General features: G+C 44.0%; 2 protein-coding genes across 2 annotated transcripts; both read left to right on the top strand.

Annotated features, from left to right (window-relative positions):
* Positions 1-6,366: 6,366 nt before the first annotated feature.
* Positions 6,367-8,212, top strand: LOC133487448 (nanos homolog 1-like). Its single transcript, XM_061794036.1, has one exon. The coding sequence runs from the start codon at positions 6,446-6,448 to the stop codon at positions 7,133-7,135; it is 690 nt and encodes a 229-aa protein (XP_061650020.1). The 5' UTR covers positions 6,367-6,445; the 3' UTR covers positions 7,136-8,212.
* A 1,530-nt stretch (positions 8,213-9,742) lies between these two features.
* On the top strand, positions 9,743-16,334 carry LOC133488224 (alpha-internexin-like). The gene is made up of 8 exons (XM_061795849.1): positions 9,743-10,447; positions 10,877-11,266; positions 12,285-12,409; positions 13,026-13,081; positions 14,557-14,794; positions 15,453-15,599; positions 15,854-15,977; positions 16,059-16,334. Exons 1-8 carry the CDS (start codon positions 9,758-9,760, stop codon positions 16,188-16,190), a joined length of 1,902 nt encoding a protein of 633 aa, XP_061651833.1. The 5' UTR covers positions 9,743-9,757; the 3' UTR covers positions 16,191-16,334.
* Positions 16,335-17,247: the final 913 nt, after the last annotated feature.

Below are 17,247 nucleotides of genomic sequence, written 5' to 3'. Positions count from 1 at the left end.
TATTAGAAAATACTACAGAAGAGACTGAAAATATTTGAAACCCCCCGCCCCACAAATATTGGGCCAAAATACACCAAAATATCAGATAAAAAAAATCCATAATTAGAAACTGAAACAAAAAAATATTGGATATACATAAAATAAACAAATATGAGTGAATATGCGCGGCACGGTGGCCGACTGGTTAGAGCGTCAGCCTCACAGTTCTGAGGTGCTGGGTTCAATCCCCGTCCCCGCCTGTGTGGAGTTTGCATGTTCTCCCCGTGCCTGCGTGGGTTTTCTCCGGGCACTCCGGTTTCCTCCCACATCCCAAAAACATGCATTAATTGGAGACTCTAAATTGCCCGTAGGCATGACTGTGAGTGCGAATGGTTGTTTGTTTCGATGTGCCCTGCGATTGGCTGGCAACCAGTTCAGGGTGTACCCCGCCTCCTGCCCGATGACAGCTGGGATAGGCTCCAGCACGCCCGCGACCCTAGTGAGGAGAAGCGGCTCAGAAAATGGATGGATGGATGGAGTGAATATGCAAAAAATAGATAACAAATACACAAAATAGAGAAAAAAAATACAAAAATATTCGGCAGCGACGCCAGAAGCGGGGGATGCGGTTTCATCTGCATGAGGTTTATGTAGTTAAAAAATAACATAAATACAATTCAATTAAAAAAAAGGCTGCAGCTGATTGGCCGAGTCAATCTCGTGCCGAACAAAAGAGGAGGCGACTATTCATCCGTCCCCCCATTGATGGCGCCGAGGACAATGAAAGCAAAGCAATCAATCCCCTAATTGCGTTCCGAAACTTATTAAAAGGGTTTGGTCCATTTTTCAATGAGACCATTGCCGTGTTCATTTCACAACGCGGCAAAAGCAATTCGGCCCGAGACGCTAAGAATTTGCACTCCATCGCACAAACGTGTCATTCTTTAACTCACCAAACATTTACAGCGTGATTAATGGCCCCTTCCTGGATTTGTCTGAGTTGCATCCTGAAGTATTTGTACCTCATCTTCTATCCTCCTAACATACAGAGAAACACATTACTCGATAAAGACATTACTAACATTTTCGTGACCCCAGAGGGGATCTACGTCATGAAATAAGATGAAAGAAAGAAAGAAAATAACTTTCATCATCAATAACAAATAGTAACATTTGTCCTACTCATCTAAAAACGGATTTTTCTTTTGATTATAAATATTTTGATTACATTTTTTTTTGTTTTCAAGGAAAGTAACGCAGTGACCACACTCAGCCTCCGGTTGGGGCGGCGCCCTGGCGCCCTCTATTGACCAGCCACTACTAGTGCAATTGCCATCGTCTCGCTTTTCATTATTTTTTGGATCCCTCATTTGCAAGTCGACTTCAACACCCTTGTTTTCTTTCGGTACCTTTCACACAGAAAACAAATCTTAAGAATATCACATCACACATATTACCACAAATCACATAAATCACATGGACAAAAAGTAAACCAAAATATTCAATTAAAAATGCTGTAATGTGCATGCCAGGCCAGTAGTTGGCGATGTCACATGATGCGTGGGTTTAAAATTTGATCCAAAACCCCACTTACACACCCCGTAAAAAAACAAACACTGTGTAGTTTTTAATAAATTAAGCTAAAAAAAAAGAAAAAAAAACTTTATGTTATGATTTTGAGGAAAGAATGAATTGAATGCACGTAAAAAAAAAAGGGCTGTAACATACCAAAGTGTGTCAAAAGTGAAGCGCCGCAAATGCTTTCCGGAAAGTGTTGGCAATGTTTGACTTTTCGAGAGCTTTGGATGCGCCCTCGAGGGTTTGATCTCCACCCGCTCGGGGAGCCCCGCACCGCTTCTGTGCAGCCGACAGCGAGGACGTGATGAAGGCGCCCTGCATTTGCATGAGGTCATTTCATGCATTATTCAGCCGGGAGGCGGGCGTGGAGATAATCGGCCGCCTCGTGCAACGACGAGTGGCCCAAGCCACCGATCTGCACATATTAAGTGCACAGGCGCTTTTTGTGTGTGTGCTTTTGGGGTGTTTTGCTGTTGATCTGCTTATTGGAGCTTTTTTTCTGCCTCTTATAGGCCCACTTATTTTATTAAAAAAATAATAATATTAGGAAAGTCCGCTAGCTCAATGGTAACACACAGTCCAAAACGCCATAGACGGGCTAATCGATATTGTGGCGCTGTAACGATGGATATTTGAACACAGATGGTGTAGCAACACATCTAGACAGACAATACAAAAATATTCACATCCTTTATCCTCTGCGAAATATGAGTCATTTGGTTTCAGCTTACCGAGCAGCTGTAACTGTCTCCTCCGTGTACTGTATATCATGTGTCTATATATATATATATATATTACACTACCCTCTGGTGGCTAGGGCATGCACATCAGTCGGATGAATTAAAAATCACGGTGCATTTCTAAGTGTATCGCAAACGTACACTTGCAAAGTAGTGGAGTCATAATTAAAGTATGTACAGTATTTGTATGAAATAACCACGAATATAAACAATCAAAGTAAATCGAATCTCGGTACTGTCATGAACCGAGGAAACCCTGTTGTTTTTGACAACCTGTCCACGGCCCACCCGTGATGAATCCGGAGATCCACTTTTGGGCCCCGACCCGCCAGTTGAGGAGCCCTGCAACAAAGGAAACTGCGTTTTGAAAACTGGGCGTTCGCAGCCGCCACGAGGAAGGCCAATTAGTGCAATCGAACACCAGACGCGGAGCACGGCTGCGCTCAGCAACTGGACACTCGCTGTGTTAGCGTGCGCGCGCATAACGTCAACGCGCGGCCGGAATGGAAAATAAAGCGGAATCCGAGACAATAGAGTGTTTCATTAAGCCAGATAACGGCCATGGCGTGTGCGCCGCATTTCATTAGCATAGATAATAACGGGGGAATATTTAGAAGAGGGATGGCTTCGGTCGCCGTGGCAACCCGGATCCGGCAGACAAAAGGGTCGAAAATGTTCGCCAGGGGATGGAGAAGAAAAAAGGAACGCGTGTGCACGTTTGTCCTGCGGGAGATCCTCCTTTTGTCCCGCCATGATGGCCATGCTAATGTAGCCCCACCTACGAAAAATGTTAAAGAAAAAAGAAAAAAAAGTCCATCAGCGCATGTGGGTGAATTTCAAATGAAGACGAAAACGAGTCTAAGACGTGACCTCCTTTATCCCGTCCGTTTCAGGGCAAAAAGCGTGACCGAGGGCCCGGACAATCACGAGCGTGCCACTTTTCCGTCACGACGCATCGGACAAATTCATGCATTCATCATGTTTGACCACCAGCTGTTGTTGTTCTCAAAAAGCTCAAGAGAAGAACCAAAATGAACAAAAATGCGTCTCTGTTGGAGGGGTTACTTTGTGGAATGACCGGAAAATAGGTGGTTTGCTTACTTTTTTTTTTTTATGTACAGTACAGTACTATAAAGATATAGGACTCAGTCATAAACAAAAGAAATTGTCAAATATGTTGTTGTTTTGTCTGTTTAAAAAAAGATATATTTTTCCTTTTACTAAATTAATCACATGTTGAAATAGTATTTTTTTTCTTACAAGATGTTCAATTTAATGTAAGATGTTGAAATTTTGGCGGCACGGTGGCCGACTGGTTAGAGCGTCAGCCTCACAGTTCTGAGGTGCGGGGTTCAATCCCCGTCCCCGCCTGTGTGGAGTTTGCATGTTCTCCCCGTGCCTGCGTGGGTTTTCTCCGGGCACTCCGGTTTCCTCCCACATCCCAAAAAACATGCATGAATTGGAGACTCTAAATTGCCCGTAGGCATGACTGTGAGTGCGAATGGTTGTTTGTTCCTATGTGCCCTGCGATTGGCTGGCAACCAGTTCAGGGTGTACCCCGCCTCCTGCCCGATGACAGCTGGGATAGGCTCCAGCATGCCCGCGACCCTAGTGAGGAGAAGCGGCTCAGAAAATGGATGGATGGATGGATGTTGAAATTTTGTGTTGATGGCTTGAAGGATTTTTTTGTTAAACTGTGTTTTCTTTTTTCTGTAAAGCTAGGGGGCGGGGGAGGCATAATAAGCCGTGACGTCACCCTACACCTTTTCGGTCGACTTCTAAACCTAAATAAAAGAAACAAAAAATGTTCCGCCCTTTGTTCACAAAAAGCAACTTGATAAGTCAGCTAAAGTCTCCATCTTCACTTTGATGCTGCTTTTTGCCAAACATTGTAAACAGATGCACCCAAATGCAGTCACAACAGTCACACAAGATTAAAACCCCAATCATTTGTTCACAAAAAGCAACTGAGTTTTTTGACTGTCTGTTGTCGTACTAGAGCGGCTCCAATTACCGGAGACAAATTAATTTCATCCAGTCGCTCGTCTGTATTTCATGGAGATCTCAGAGTCCCGAATACGAGGAGGACGTTTGATCGCAAACCACAGATGGCGCCATTTGCCTTGGATGACTTTACGTTATCCAAAACTGAACAATTTGGACTTGTTGCGAGCAGACGGCTAAGGTAACAGTCAGACGGACCACGGACGTACATGATCGAGAATCCTTGAATCATCATTTTTTCCCCTGAACTTGGTTAATTAAAATGTATGTATTGATTTGTCAGTCCTTTATCTAATTAAATAATTGTTTATTTGATTTATTGTAAATAAAATAGGTGTTAGTAAAAAAAAACAATTTTACATATATTTTTTTTTATATATTTTACACATACATGTAACAATTTGAAATTATATTAAATATTTGCTGAATTGATAACTAATTATTAATAATAAAATTACAAAGCATATTTATTTTATTATTAAAATTAACTATTTTACTGCTTGTTTTTTTTTGTTTTTTGTTTTTTACGTCATCGGTCAATTTGAAAACACCCAATGTGACCTTCACATTATTAATATTTCAGAGTGCAGTCTGTTTTTTTTTGGGGGGGGGGGGGGGCCTCCAGAAATTGATCGGCATTTATCTTTGTTCCACCCCTCTTGCATCTCATCAGGAGGTTTAAAAAGATGAAAGGGGGTCGAAGGCGGGACAGAATTTGCGGGTTCAATAATAGCAAAGGAGCGTTTGCCAGAGCTGGTGACAAAGCACTTTATGTGCCTCAAAGACGCCCCCCCCCCCGCCCTCTTAATTCCCCGTCGACCTTGGCTCGTTCCCGGGTGCCCGATGCTGCCGTCCGGGCGGGCGCAGATGGAGCAACCGTTAAGAACATATTCCCCGGGGTGGGCGGTGGGGGGCGTTCAGGGGGTGCTGAGCTGGTCAGAGGTTAGGGATCAGATCCCCAACTGACCCCCCACCTCCCTCCTCCCCCATGTGTCTGGGGACGTCCAAGGAAAGATGACGCATTATGCCATCCATTTATGCTATTAATGCAAGAGGGGCTGCGTGTGGGAGTGTGGGGGGGGGGGGGGGGGTGGCTGGTGTTCAGCTGGCACGTGCACGCACGCGTACACACACAGCACAGTTAAACAGGAAGAATTAAACAGGTTCACTTTTTGTACTCAAGCAGGACAAAGGGCAGGGCGGCACGGTGGCGTATCTGCCAACAGAACAGGAACATTTGTGATTTAAACAAAAAAATAAAAATCGCTTCCAGATTATTTGATCATACACATTCAACGAAGACTCTTGCTAACAACCCTTGCTAACCGTGGCTCCTCCCACTTTTGATTCTCGAGTTCTGCTACTGTAAAACCTGAATTTTCCAATTGCGGGACAAATAAAAGTTGCCTGCCTTCTCTTCCAAAGCTTAAATACAGGAACGCCCACTCCGCCCCGCCCCGCCCCGCCCTCACCGCCCCGCCCCGCCCCCAACACACAAAGTCAGCAATCAGTCACCGTCTCATCAGATGTGTGCAAATTATGTTTACCGAAGTCTTTGTGCTCGCAGTCAAGTTGCTCATCAAGCTCAAATTATTGCGTGTGTCTGACTGCTTTACACACACGGACACACACACACAGGTTTTTCATGCATATGAATGAGCGGCCTGCTGTGAAGAGGTGGACACAATGGCAAGAAAGGGAGATTATGAGGGGGAAAGAGAGCAGGTGCATACGGGGGGGGGGGGGGGGGGGGGGTCGTCGCTTTACATTCACTCACTGTAAATTAATTCTCACGGTCAAAAAGGCCACCGTGTTTGAGAGGCCTGTCAATCAAATAGCGGTCCATTTTGAATTAGTGTAAATAACCACTTTTTGTATGACTATTTATTTGCTAATTGTCCATCAAATTAATTTTAAAAAAAAGCAAGCAGGAGTGTATAATATTGTAAATGTTTTGCGTGGCCGTGGGCCCCCGTTTTCGAGAGTAGTGACGCCCCTGCCGGAGCTGGTCAACTTGAAGCGAAGCCACGCCCCCTTCCCGCGGCTCACTTAACCGCGCCTGCACGTCGACGGCCCCGCACGCTGCAACCTGGAGGAGGAGGAGGAGAAGCTCCCGCAAGGGCCCCCATGCTGAGCCCGTCGCGATGGATTTGGTGCAGCGCGGCTACTTGTCTCCGTGCGACCACACGTTCAATTTCTGGAACGACTACCTGGGCTTGTCCACCCTGGTGGCCCCGCCGAGGCGGCCCCGGAGCCCCGACGCCATCACGGAGTCCCCGAAAACCAGGTTGGGCTCGGACGACTCGCCCTACGAGCTCTGCGAGCGCATCTCGCTGCTGCGTCGGCGGCGGCCGCTCGCCGGGGACGGGGACCGCGCGCTCGGCTACGCGGGGATCGGCTGCCCGCCGATGTGTGCGGAGGCTCCGGAGGCCCGCGGACGCTGCAAGCGGGCTCCGCGCGGCAAGCCAGACGCCAGGCTGTGCGTGTTTTGCCGCAATAACGGCGCCCCGGAGGAGGTGTACGGCAGCCACATTCTGAAGACGGCGGACGGCCGGGTGCTGTGCCCCGTCCTGCGGGCGTACACTTGCCCGCTGTGCGGCGCCAACGGGGACAGCGCGCACACCGTCAAGTACTGCCCGCTGGCCGCCTGCAGGGAGCCGCCCGGCGGGGGGCACGACGGGGTCGCGCCGGCCAGAGGAGGCAGGGCGCCGGGCTCAAACTCTTCTCCTGAAATCTCCGCCTGTCCGAGGATTTGGGGGGTAAAAACGAACTTTCGTGACGTTCCCAAACATTCCCAATCGCTAACAAGAGACAAAGGCATCTCGTTTCTCTGATTGGTTATCCCATTTGAACACAATGAAGTTTAATCCGGATCCGATCCAGATTGCTTGCACATTTGGACAAAATGTAAATGGAACATGTTTCAGACAAGAGACCCAATTTTCCACTTTTTTGTTTGTTCGGAGGGGGGGGGGGGGGGTTGACACAAGTGCTGTCATAACATGTTCCAAAACTTGATCTGTTTGAGCTCAAATAATCTTTTGTCATTTTTTGTTATGGTTTCCAATTTCAAAATGATGTATGATGAATTGTCAAATCAAATTGAATCCAGATCAGATCGTGATTATGTGTTTAAACCAAATATAAATGGAACGTGTTGCGATGGCTTATAAGAGACAAGATGTTTAAATAATCATAATTCCCCTTTTTTTTCCCCACACACGAGTGACATCATAATATGTTACAAAACATTCCCTACCATTTAGACGAGGTCAAATCCTCTCATTTCTGTCATATGTTCCCTCATGTTTGAACAAAATGACCCAAGTGTGTTATGTTTACACTGTGTTGTCAAACCAAGTTTAATCCAGTTCTGCACATTTGAAAGTAATATAACATGTTCCGATGACCTATAGAGACTAAATGTTGACATAATCTTTCTGGCCAATCGTATCCAATTTGAATGAAGTGCCCTATGTGTACACAAAGCCCAAAACTGTAATGTCAAAGCAAACTTCATAATAATAATATTTCTGTCAAATCTAATTCACTTTGAAGTGTGCAATGTGGACACTGAAATGTCAAAACAAAATTTAATCCAAATCCCGATTTACACCAAATGTAAATGTAACATTACAGAGTCAATCCAGACTAATCCAGTCTGGATGAAAGTTGCTGTGTGTACACGTAGTCAGACGCTCTAATGTCAAACCAAGTTTCATCCGGATCTGATTTAAATTGCAGATTTATGACAAATGTAAAATGTTCATATGGCGTATGACACAATTGTTCAAACAATATTTCTGTCAAATCTTATCCAACTTGATTAAAATGTACTATGTGTGTACAGTAATGTCAAATCAAGTTGAAGCCAGATTCGATCCAATTCTGCACATTTAAATGAACTATAAATGGTAACAGGCTGTAATAATATTTCCATCATATCCAATCCAATTTGAATAAGTTTGCAATGTGTACGCAGGGTAAAAAGTTGTAATGTCAAACCGAGTTTAATCCGGATCTGCTCCAATTTTCACATTTGGACCAAATGTAACATGTTCAAATAGAGACAAAATGTTTAAAAATACAGTGTATATCTCAGGCCATCTTATCTCATTTGAATGAAGTGTCTGACCCACATGATCCGGGTTTGATCCGTATGGCACGTGTAAACGCAGACTTAGAAAATGTCATTGAGCACGTTTAGAGATTTACCCCACAGTGTCAGATTGTGTTTTATTTTTGTTGTTGTTGTTGTTTTGTTAGCCATTAAGATGACTCATTGGCAACACATGCTGAAAAAGCCTTGGCGGAGGTCTGGGACGTTTTGACCTCGAAACCGTCGGACGCTCTGAATGGACATTTGCAAAAGAACCAAAGCGCCGGAACAGATGAACGATGACCTCATGACACGTGCCCGCACTCCTCGCCTGAACCGACATCGCGCCAGAAATACTTTGAATATGTTCTTATTTTTGCCGGTGTTTTGTGTGTGTGGCCTCATCCCCGCCGCACAATGGATGTCTTATATACGCTACATTCTTCTCGACTTTTTCACGCGGATCGTCTTTTGCATCATGGAATGTAAAAACGGCGGAATGTAGACGTGACAATGCAGTTAAATCACAAACCAGATTATTTTCTAAATATGCTGCGTTGAATCTTGTAAATGTTTCAAAAAGGTTGACAGAAGCGACATTCCAAAGTCTCAGTGTGCTAACAGCAAAGGTTTTTATGCACTTATTTTTACATGCATGACTGGCGTTGGGAATATTCAAAGTCCATAAACTCTGAATAAAAAAATGTGCATTTGTTATGAGAGAAACATGAACGAGATGAAAACATTAGGATAGTGCGCCACCTCGTGATCAAGACGCCAATGGTGAGTGATAAGACTGACAGTCGACTAGCTATACAATATGTCAGATTTGACGACTAACATTGAATTCAAATTCTTGAATTCATTTGTCTTTTCTTTACAATTGAACTATGATTTTTGTTTTGTTTCTTTTCTTCAAAAATGTTCATGTCAACATGCTTGTTAAGGAGTTGCAAGCGCTCATATCAAGTTAACGCTCGCGTGTCAAAGCAAAAAAAAAAAAAAATATATATATAGCAGAGGATCATTTGACGCACAACATAACATTAGCAGGTAAGCAAATGTAGGGGAAAAAAACAGCTCCATGAATGCAGCTCATTGAAAGTGTGATTTTTAAAAAAGTATTATTTCCTCCCAACTATTTAGTACAGTGTCACTACGACTTCAACTTGTTCAACAAAGCGGGCCTCGTACTGTACACTGAACTGTACTTTGCTTGCACGGTTGCCTGAGAAGAGAGCGAAGAGACCAACCTCCGCTGTCTTCACTGCAGCAGTCTGCGATTGGCTCGCCGGCTCTGACGTCAGCCCCGCGTGTGCGTGGGGGTGGGGGGGGGGGGGTACGCGTGTGTATCAAAATGTGCGTTGTGCAGCATCCGCGAGCTGGTGCAGTGCACAAACGCTGGCTCCTGCTCAGCCAAGGTGTGCAAAACGAGGGGGACTTGTTGTCAAAACATCCATTTCACTCCCATCAAGACAAGCCCACCATCATGAGCTCCTCCGTCTTCCGCCGTCGACCTCGCGACGACTCCAGAGGTTCGTCCCCGTCCCGGTCCTCTCCCGCAGCTCCGGAGTCCCGCGGGAGGCTCCCGGGGGCGTCCGTCTCCCGCGAGAGGAGGGACCTGGACTCGCGGCTGCGGGAGAAGGAGCAGCTGGCGGTCCTCAACGACCGCTTCGCAGGCTACATCGAGAAGGTCCGACTCCTGGAGCTGCAGAACCGGGCGCTGCTGGCCGAGTTGGAAGGGCCGCGGGGGCGAAGGAGCCGCCCGTCCCGCCTGCGGGCGGTTTACGAGGGGGCGGCGCGCACTTTGAGGGCCGAGATGGAGACGGAGAGCCGGGAGAAGATGCAGATGGAGGCGGCGAGGGAGCGCCTGAAGGAGGTTCACGAGAGGGCGAGCGAACGCTGCAAGGGGGAGGCCCGGCGGCGGGAGGAGGCCCGGGAGGCCCTGCTGCAGGCCCGGGAGGAGGCGGCACGGGCGGCGCTCTCCTACCTCGACGCCCGTGCCGCCGTGGACTCCCTTAGCGACGAGATCGTCTTCCTCAACAAGGTCTGTGGCTGTCCTTCGCCGTTTTCAGACGGGTGCTTCACTTTATTTGCAGTAGGCCCAGCAGACTTTGGAACAGAAAACCGACCAAAATAATCCCTAAAAGTTACCTAAATACACTTCAATCTACCAAAATACTCCTAAATGTTACCTAAATAAATCCTCTTAAAGCTGCCAAAATAGTCCCCAAAAGGAACCAAAATCCTCATAAATTTACTGAAATAGAACCTAAATACTCATTACATTTTTTTTTTTCCTGGAATGGGATTAAGGGTATTTTGTTTTGATTGTGAGTGTGGTCACGCAAAGGATGAAACATCAAGACACCACTGTGGTTTCTTTGCATCTTCACAACATATCTAGAAAAGCTCTTGTCAACTATAAAACAAGTTTATTTTTAGTAGTAATAACAGCGCTGATGTCATTTCAAAGCTGCGTGACATTTGCAAGGTCTTCGCCGAGGAGACCGCGGAGCTGCGGGCCCACCTGGAGGCGGCCAACGTCAGCGTCGGGGCGGCGGCGGAGCGGCCCCCACGCCCGGGGGCGGCGGCGCGGGACGTCCGGGCGCAGTACGAGCGGCAGGCCGGCGAGAACGCGCGAGCCGCGGAGGCCCGGTTCAGGAGCGAGTGCGCCGTGGCGGAGGACGCGGCCAGCAGGGACCGCCGGGCGGCGCTCGCCGTCCGGGAGGAGACCGTGGAGTACCGTAGGATGCTCCGGGCCCGATCCGCCGACATCGAGGCTCTCCGGAACGTCGTCCGGGTGCTCGACGAACAGCTGGGAGAGCTGGAGGAGACGCAGGCCGAAGAGGTGGACAAGTACCAGGTGACCTTTCAACCCCTTTCACACAGAGCCCACAAACATCCCGTGAGAAATCCAGCAGACTTTTTTACAGAACCCAGCCAAGGCGGGATCATGCCGTAGTGTCAAGCATTAAAACGTCATGTCCTCGTTAGAGGTTTTCCGCTATTCTTCTTTTTAAAGAGCCGACATCCCTAATGTCTGATACGACCCTAAAAAAATTCCAGGTCAAATTTGTCCCCACTCTTCCATGTTGGTACATTTCACACAGAGACCCAGAAAAATTCTTGCGACAGCACAGATCCCCCCCCCCAAAAAATGTTCCTGCTTCTGATATTATCACAGAAGATGGAAAAGTCCTTGATCTCGTGGTACCTGCTGGTACTTTTCAGAGATTCTGGAAAGTTATCTTCTCAGTTCTATCACATACAGTACAGAGAAGGCGGTAGAATTTCACAATTAGTTCCATCTTTCGATTAGTTCCTTTAACAAAGCTGCTGTCCGTCTCTGTGACATTTCAGAAGGTGGAAAATTCACAGGCTGACTTCGTTCCCACATTCCGTGTTGGTACCTTTCACACAGAGATCCCCAAAATTTGCCGCAATAGAGCCGTAGAAGTATACGCAGCATACTTTCATACCGAACTCAACAAAGGCGGGATAATGCCATAACACACAGCAAGAAGTGAGTGTAAAAACCCGTTCCGGCTTCCCGCTTTCCCTTTTCACGCAGCCACCGTCCTGCCTCTGTTACAGCTCAGAAGGTGAAAAATTCCTGAACATGTCCTTCAGAAATGTGCCAAAACTAAACTAGCTTTTGGATTCAAATATACTGTGCACGATGGCGACGCCGAGTAAATGTCTTTTGCGGAGCCGATCAATCGGCGAATTAGGACATTTAAGCCGATCCGCATAAAATGCTAATTATCGGCCGATACCGATAAGGCCGATAAAATCGGTGTAAAGTCTAAGCAGAACACGACGACTTCTTCCTTCCCAAATCCTTCGAAGTTTTAGATTAATATTTTGGATTGCGTTCCCAGACGAGGATCGACCAGCTGCAGCGAGACACCGACGACGCCAAGCGGGAGATGGCGCTCTACATGAGGGAGTACCGAGACCTTCTCAATGTCAAGCTGGCGCTGGACATCGAAATAGCCGCGTACAGGTCAAACGCAGACACTTTAACACACACACCTTAATTTTTGGCTTTTCGTTTTTGTAACAAAAACTCAATCATCCAAATAATTAAAACTACCATTTAAAGGGTTGAAATCATAAAAAAAGCTGAAAAAAATATATAAATGTACCAGGAATCAAGAGGGAGTATTTGGAACTCCGTAAACAAATACTAATGCAGTCAAATTAATGTTGTTGCTCATTTTTAACACATCCAAGACTCCAATTGCCAACAATGTCCCAACACCGTAACATCTATCTTATGAAAAACAAGTCACTTTAAAAAAAAATATTTTTTTTAGGTAATTTAAAAAAAACTCAATATTTCTACAAAATGAAAAATAAAACTGGCATTTAAAACATTTAAATCCTTAAAAAAAAAATAATAATAATCATGTTTGGTAGTTGTCAGCAAGTCTGAAGTTGTTTCTGTAATTTATGAGCAAAAGAAAAAAGCAGAAAAATATACTGAACTGTGTTTTTTCATGTTGTTTTTTTAAACTCTATAATTAATTCGATAAAACTGGTATTTTAAGGTTCAATTATTTTTGTTATTGGCGCTATTTTCTCTATCTGCTGAAATCTTCCCATTTTCTTCTTTTTAGGAAACTTCTGGAAGGCGAAGAGCTGCGGCTGTCGTATCCCTCCCTTGCAGCCGCACGCTAAGCACCCGAGCGGCAACATTCAAACCGCGACGCCGCGTTTGCAAGCCGTCTTCAAAATGCCATCTGTCTCAAGACACCACAAGTCCCCCTTCTTCTCCACACATTGTCACTTCAAGAAAGATAAAAAAAAAAAAAAGAAAAGAAAGAAAGAGTACAAAATAGCTGCGCTGCATGAAGCATCGTTGTTGTTAAAGTCCAAACAGGAAACTTTGTACAAACACTTGAGCAATTGTTTGTAAAAGGGCGCGAATGATGCTTGGACTTTAAGAACTCTGTAGTTGTAGTAGCAAAAGAGCCAGTGACCCTGAAACATTTATTGACATCTTCTTCTGCATTTACACACATTTACATACAAATAGCGACTGAAAATCAAAAGTGTAAGTGCAGAGCAAGCGTAATCGTCGCTGGCGTCTTTACTACGAAGGTTTTGGTTTTTTTTTTTAGCCAGAAATTCATGCTAAGCTAAGCTCCAACATGAAACGGAATTCAAACAAACTGTAACCGCAAGCAACAAGCCCAATAAAAATAAATAAATAAATAAATAAATAAAAAAAGAAGAACTGACTTATGACTCACTTTTTATTTCTTTTTTCCCCCCCGATGAACACATTATACCAGCAAACAAAGTCTGGCTTTCACAAATGGACTAAACATAGCAAAACAACTCTCCCTGTAAAGGCAAAATAAATGAGGGTGTTTATATTTTTAGTGGCCACTCGAGAGAAATTTATTTTCAAAGTACATTAAAATTGCCGTGTTTGGACCCCTTGCATTACGTAACAATTGCCAGCAGAGCTGATTTCTTCTACCAGACATTTTAGAACTGTTCAAATAAAAACATCTCACTGAAAAACTGAGTTCACTAAATTATTGAGTCACGTTTTTGCACATTTAATAATAATATTTGTCAACTTAAATTGTTAAATCAAACTATTACATGTTACACCTAAATGTTAAATCTAAATGCTAAATATATCTTAATTTTAAATGTAAATTGTAATGTAAAAGTGACTCAAAAATCCACACCATTTTTTTTCAACCCTGAAGCTAAATGTGACAAAATTTTGTTGTTGTTTTCAGCATGAGTTGCTTTACAAAGAGAAGCCTATACATCTTACACATTCTGCCAATGTATGTAAACTTATGAGCACAATTGTGTGTGTGCTCTGCGAAGTAGAAGTATCTGTATTTCTACTTAAGTACAGAGTGTGAGTACTTTTGCAAAAAAAAAAAAAAGTTCTAGGGGTCTTGGTTTTTATCAAACTATAAATGACAAAACTCACCGCAACCGATGGCGATAGAGTCTCGAGGAAAGGTCTTTCCGGGTTCCACTTCCGATCACTTCCTGGTCAGAGGACACCCACACACAAGATGGCCGCCGCCTGTGGACGTTAAATGTTGTCAAACGTCAGCGTGACCCATTTGTACTGGTTCAACTTTATAATAGTGGCCGTGTTAAGCGACTAACAAGGCCGACAAAGCTACTTACAAGCGGCGACAGCGATGTTCCGAGGCGTGGGGGTCGCCCGGCTGCTGGCGCCCAGACAGGCCGTGCTGGTAGAGGCGCAACGCGGGCGAAAGTCGCGCACCGACCCGGTGGCCAAGTCCAAGCAGGGGCGAGTCAAAGTGCCTCCCCCGGTGGACCCGGTGGAGATGGTCGTGCTGCGAGAGAGATACGGCGACTACAGGCTCATCATGAGGGCGCTGCGGTAGGTAGCCACGCTTTACACTGGAAAACGACTTTATTTAGTAAACCTTTATTGTGGTTGTCGTGGTGGGTGAAGGCTGTCGTGCTAATGCTAAACGCTAAGTGTTCCAATGGGGTTTGAGAACGTTGCTTTCCACATAGATATGAAGCTAGATATGCCAGCGTGCTATTGCAGCACGGTTAACTGACGTGCCTACGTGGCGGCCATGTTGGGGAGGTCAACGTTCCCATCAAAGGCAATGCATGGACATTGAAATTGAGTCGTAACATGCTCATTTATCAACCGATTTTCACGAGATTTACTTTGTAAACGCTCAAGAGTTTTATATTAATTACGAATTAAGTATAATTAATTGAATATGTTTGCCTTAACACTTAATCAAAATAAGTGTATATTTGCATTAATTTACGCTTTGATATAATTTTCTAACTTTGAAATGCAATTTGTCCTTTTTCTGTTTTAAAATATAAGTTCATTAAGTTTACATTTTAAAAATATTTGTTTTAAGTTTGACTCAATTTTTAAAAATTTGTTTTATAATTACATTTTTTTTTCTTAGTGTGCATTTCCGAGCAATTTGTTGAAGTGTAAGAGTGCTTTTAAAGGTGGAGTTAGTGAGTTGACAGCTTTTTTTTTTTTTTTGCGGCACGCCTTTCAGTGTGGAGTTCAAGGAGGAGGTCCTGCGGAGGAAGTACGAGGAGGAGACGGGCTCCATGGCGGAGGAGCGAGCACGGCAGGAGGCCGAGGAACACCAGAACCTCATGGCCTTCAACTGCCAGGAGAACCTGCGCCTGCTGCAACTACGGTGAGCGACGCAATTCTAATACTTCACTATCAAATATGTACACGCACAAGTAAACTGCTAAAATACAGAAATATTTTTCTATATGGTCTTTTTCCCCCCATTTATTTTACTTGAATCCACTTCAGCCCTGATCAAATTGATGAAATATTCAATAAATTTCAAGATTTTAACCATTTGATTACCTTTTTTTTTTTTTGTCATACCATGTAACGTAACACTTGTTACTTGTGTGCTTGTTTGTGTTTTATATCCAGACTAGTGAGGATCCAGAAGGAAACCGAAGAGGCGGAACGCAAAAAGCTGGAAGAGGCTTTCCAGCGAGAACACCAACAGCAAGAATTCATCAAGCAGAAAGAGGAGGAAATAGCGCAGTTGCAGGTACGCTCAAATTCCTCAAACAAAACAAAAAACATTACCTGTCTTTGATATTGGTCGTTTGTTTTGTTTTTTTGGCCACAGGAGGACGCAAAGAACTTCATCACGTTGGACAACTTGGACCAACGCATCGAGGAAGCGCTGGACAACCCGAAGAATTACAATTTTGCTGTGGACAAGAAGGGCAGAGTTGTCAAACAGACAGTTTTGCACTGACAATATGGGACAAAAAATACCAGCAAAGTGGATTTTGATGCATCACACCCCTCCCCCCCAAAAAAAAACTCTTCCAGCTGTTGAATTGTCTGCGTATGTACTTGTCATTTTCAATGTAATACCAATAAATTAATGTAGACTCTACTGACTTGGTTTTATTTGTTTAGTGTGTATTGTTTTAAATCGTTAGCCTAATAGCATAGTTGCCCAAGTTGTTGAAGGTTTTCAGAAAACAAAGGAAAAATCTACAAGAGCCCAGTTACCTCAATCTATGCAGATATAATAAAAAAAAAATACTGATATTGTGACAGTAAGTTGAAAATGACTTGGGCAATTATGTTCTTAGGCTAAAAAATAGTGTTTGCAATACAAGTCGATTCTATGGCCAAGTTCAAGTTGACATAAGAAGCAAAAATAAAGTGATAGTTAATAAATGGGTTCACTGGCACGCCAAAACCAACAGAGGGCAGAAGAGTACAAGCAGATTGGATTTTATTTATCAAACTAGTCTCATTTTGTTTAGTCACCGAAATTTTTTTCCTTGATTTAAAATTAACATCAATGTATATTTGCCTTGATTGTTTTTGCATTTGAAATGAAAAATACATTCGATTTTTTAAATTTAAAAAAAGGTTTACATTCCATTTTATAATTTAAAAAATATCCCTAATTTACATTTAATTAAAAAATAGAAACCTTCCATAAATATGTTGATTTCATTTAAAATTTTCTAATAAAAATCTATTTGCTTCAATTCAGGTGTTTCCAAATTGTATTTGTCAATAAAAGTTAATATATTTGCTTTTATATATAATAAAAATTACTGATTTTACAAGTCATGTAAATTATTTAATCTTAAAAGTAGGCCTGCTGACCTAAACAAAAATCGAAAACACAAAAAGGGCGCTCGTGAGCTACACGCATACTTTTTTATATTGCAACACACCAACATAAAGCTTAATAGGATTGCAGGAACCAGTTGACAACTAAGCGCTTAAGTCGATAGAAATCGACTCTGCACGCGAGCGACACACGGCAGCCAAGAAAAACCATCGTG

Source organism: Phyllopteryx taeniolatus, chromosome 13 (assembly GCF_024500385.1).
Source record: "Phyllopteryx taeniolatus isolate TA_2022b chromosome 13, UOR_Ptae_1.2, whole genome shotgun sequence".
Taxonomy (NCBI): Eukaryota; Metazoa; Chordata; class Actinopteri; order Syngnathiformes; family Syngnathidae; genus Phyllopteryx; species Phyllopteryx taeniolatus.
The sequence above is the reverse complement of the archived record's forward strand: the minus strand, read 5'-3'. Positions and strand labels throughout refer to the sequence as shown.

Excerpts from the sequence above, each read along its gene's own strand:
- LOC133487448 (XM_061794036.1), top strand. The coding sequence starts at position 6,446 with ATGGATTTGGTGCAGCGCGGCTACTTGTCTCCGTGCGACCACACGTTC.
- LOC133488224 (XM_061795849.1), top strand. The coding sequence starts at position 9,758 with ATGTGCGTTGTGCAGCATCCGCGAGCTGGTGCAGTGCACAAACGCTGG. Across the intron at positions 11,267-12,284 it reads AAGAGGTGGACAAGTACCAG|ACGAGGATCGACCAGCTGCA; the intron begins GTGACCTTTCAA and ends TTGCGTTCCCAG. Across the intron at positions 13,082-14,556 it reads TCCCTCCCTTGCAGCCGCAC|GCCGACAAAGCTACTTACAA; the intron begins GCTAAGCACCCG and ends GCGACTAACAAG.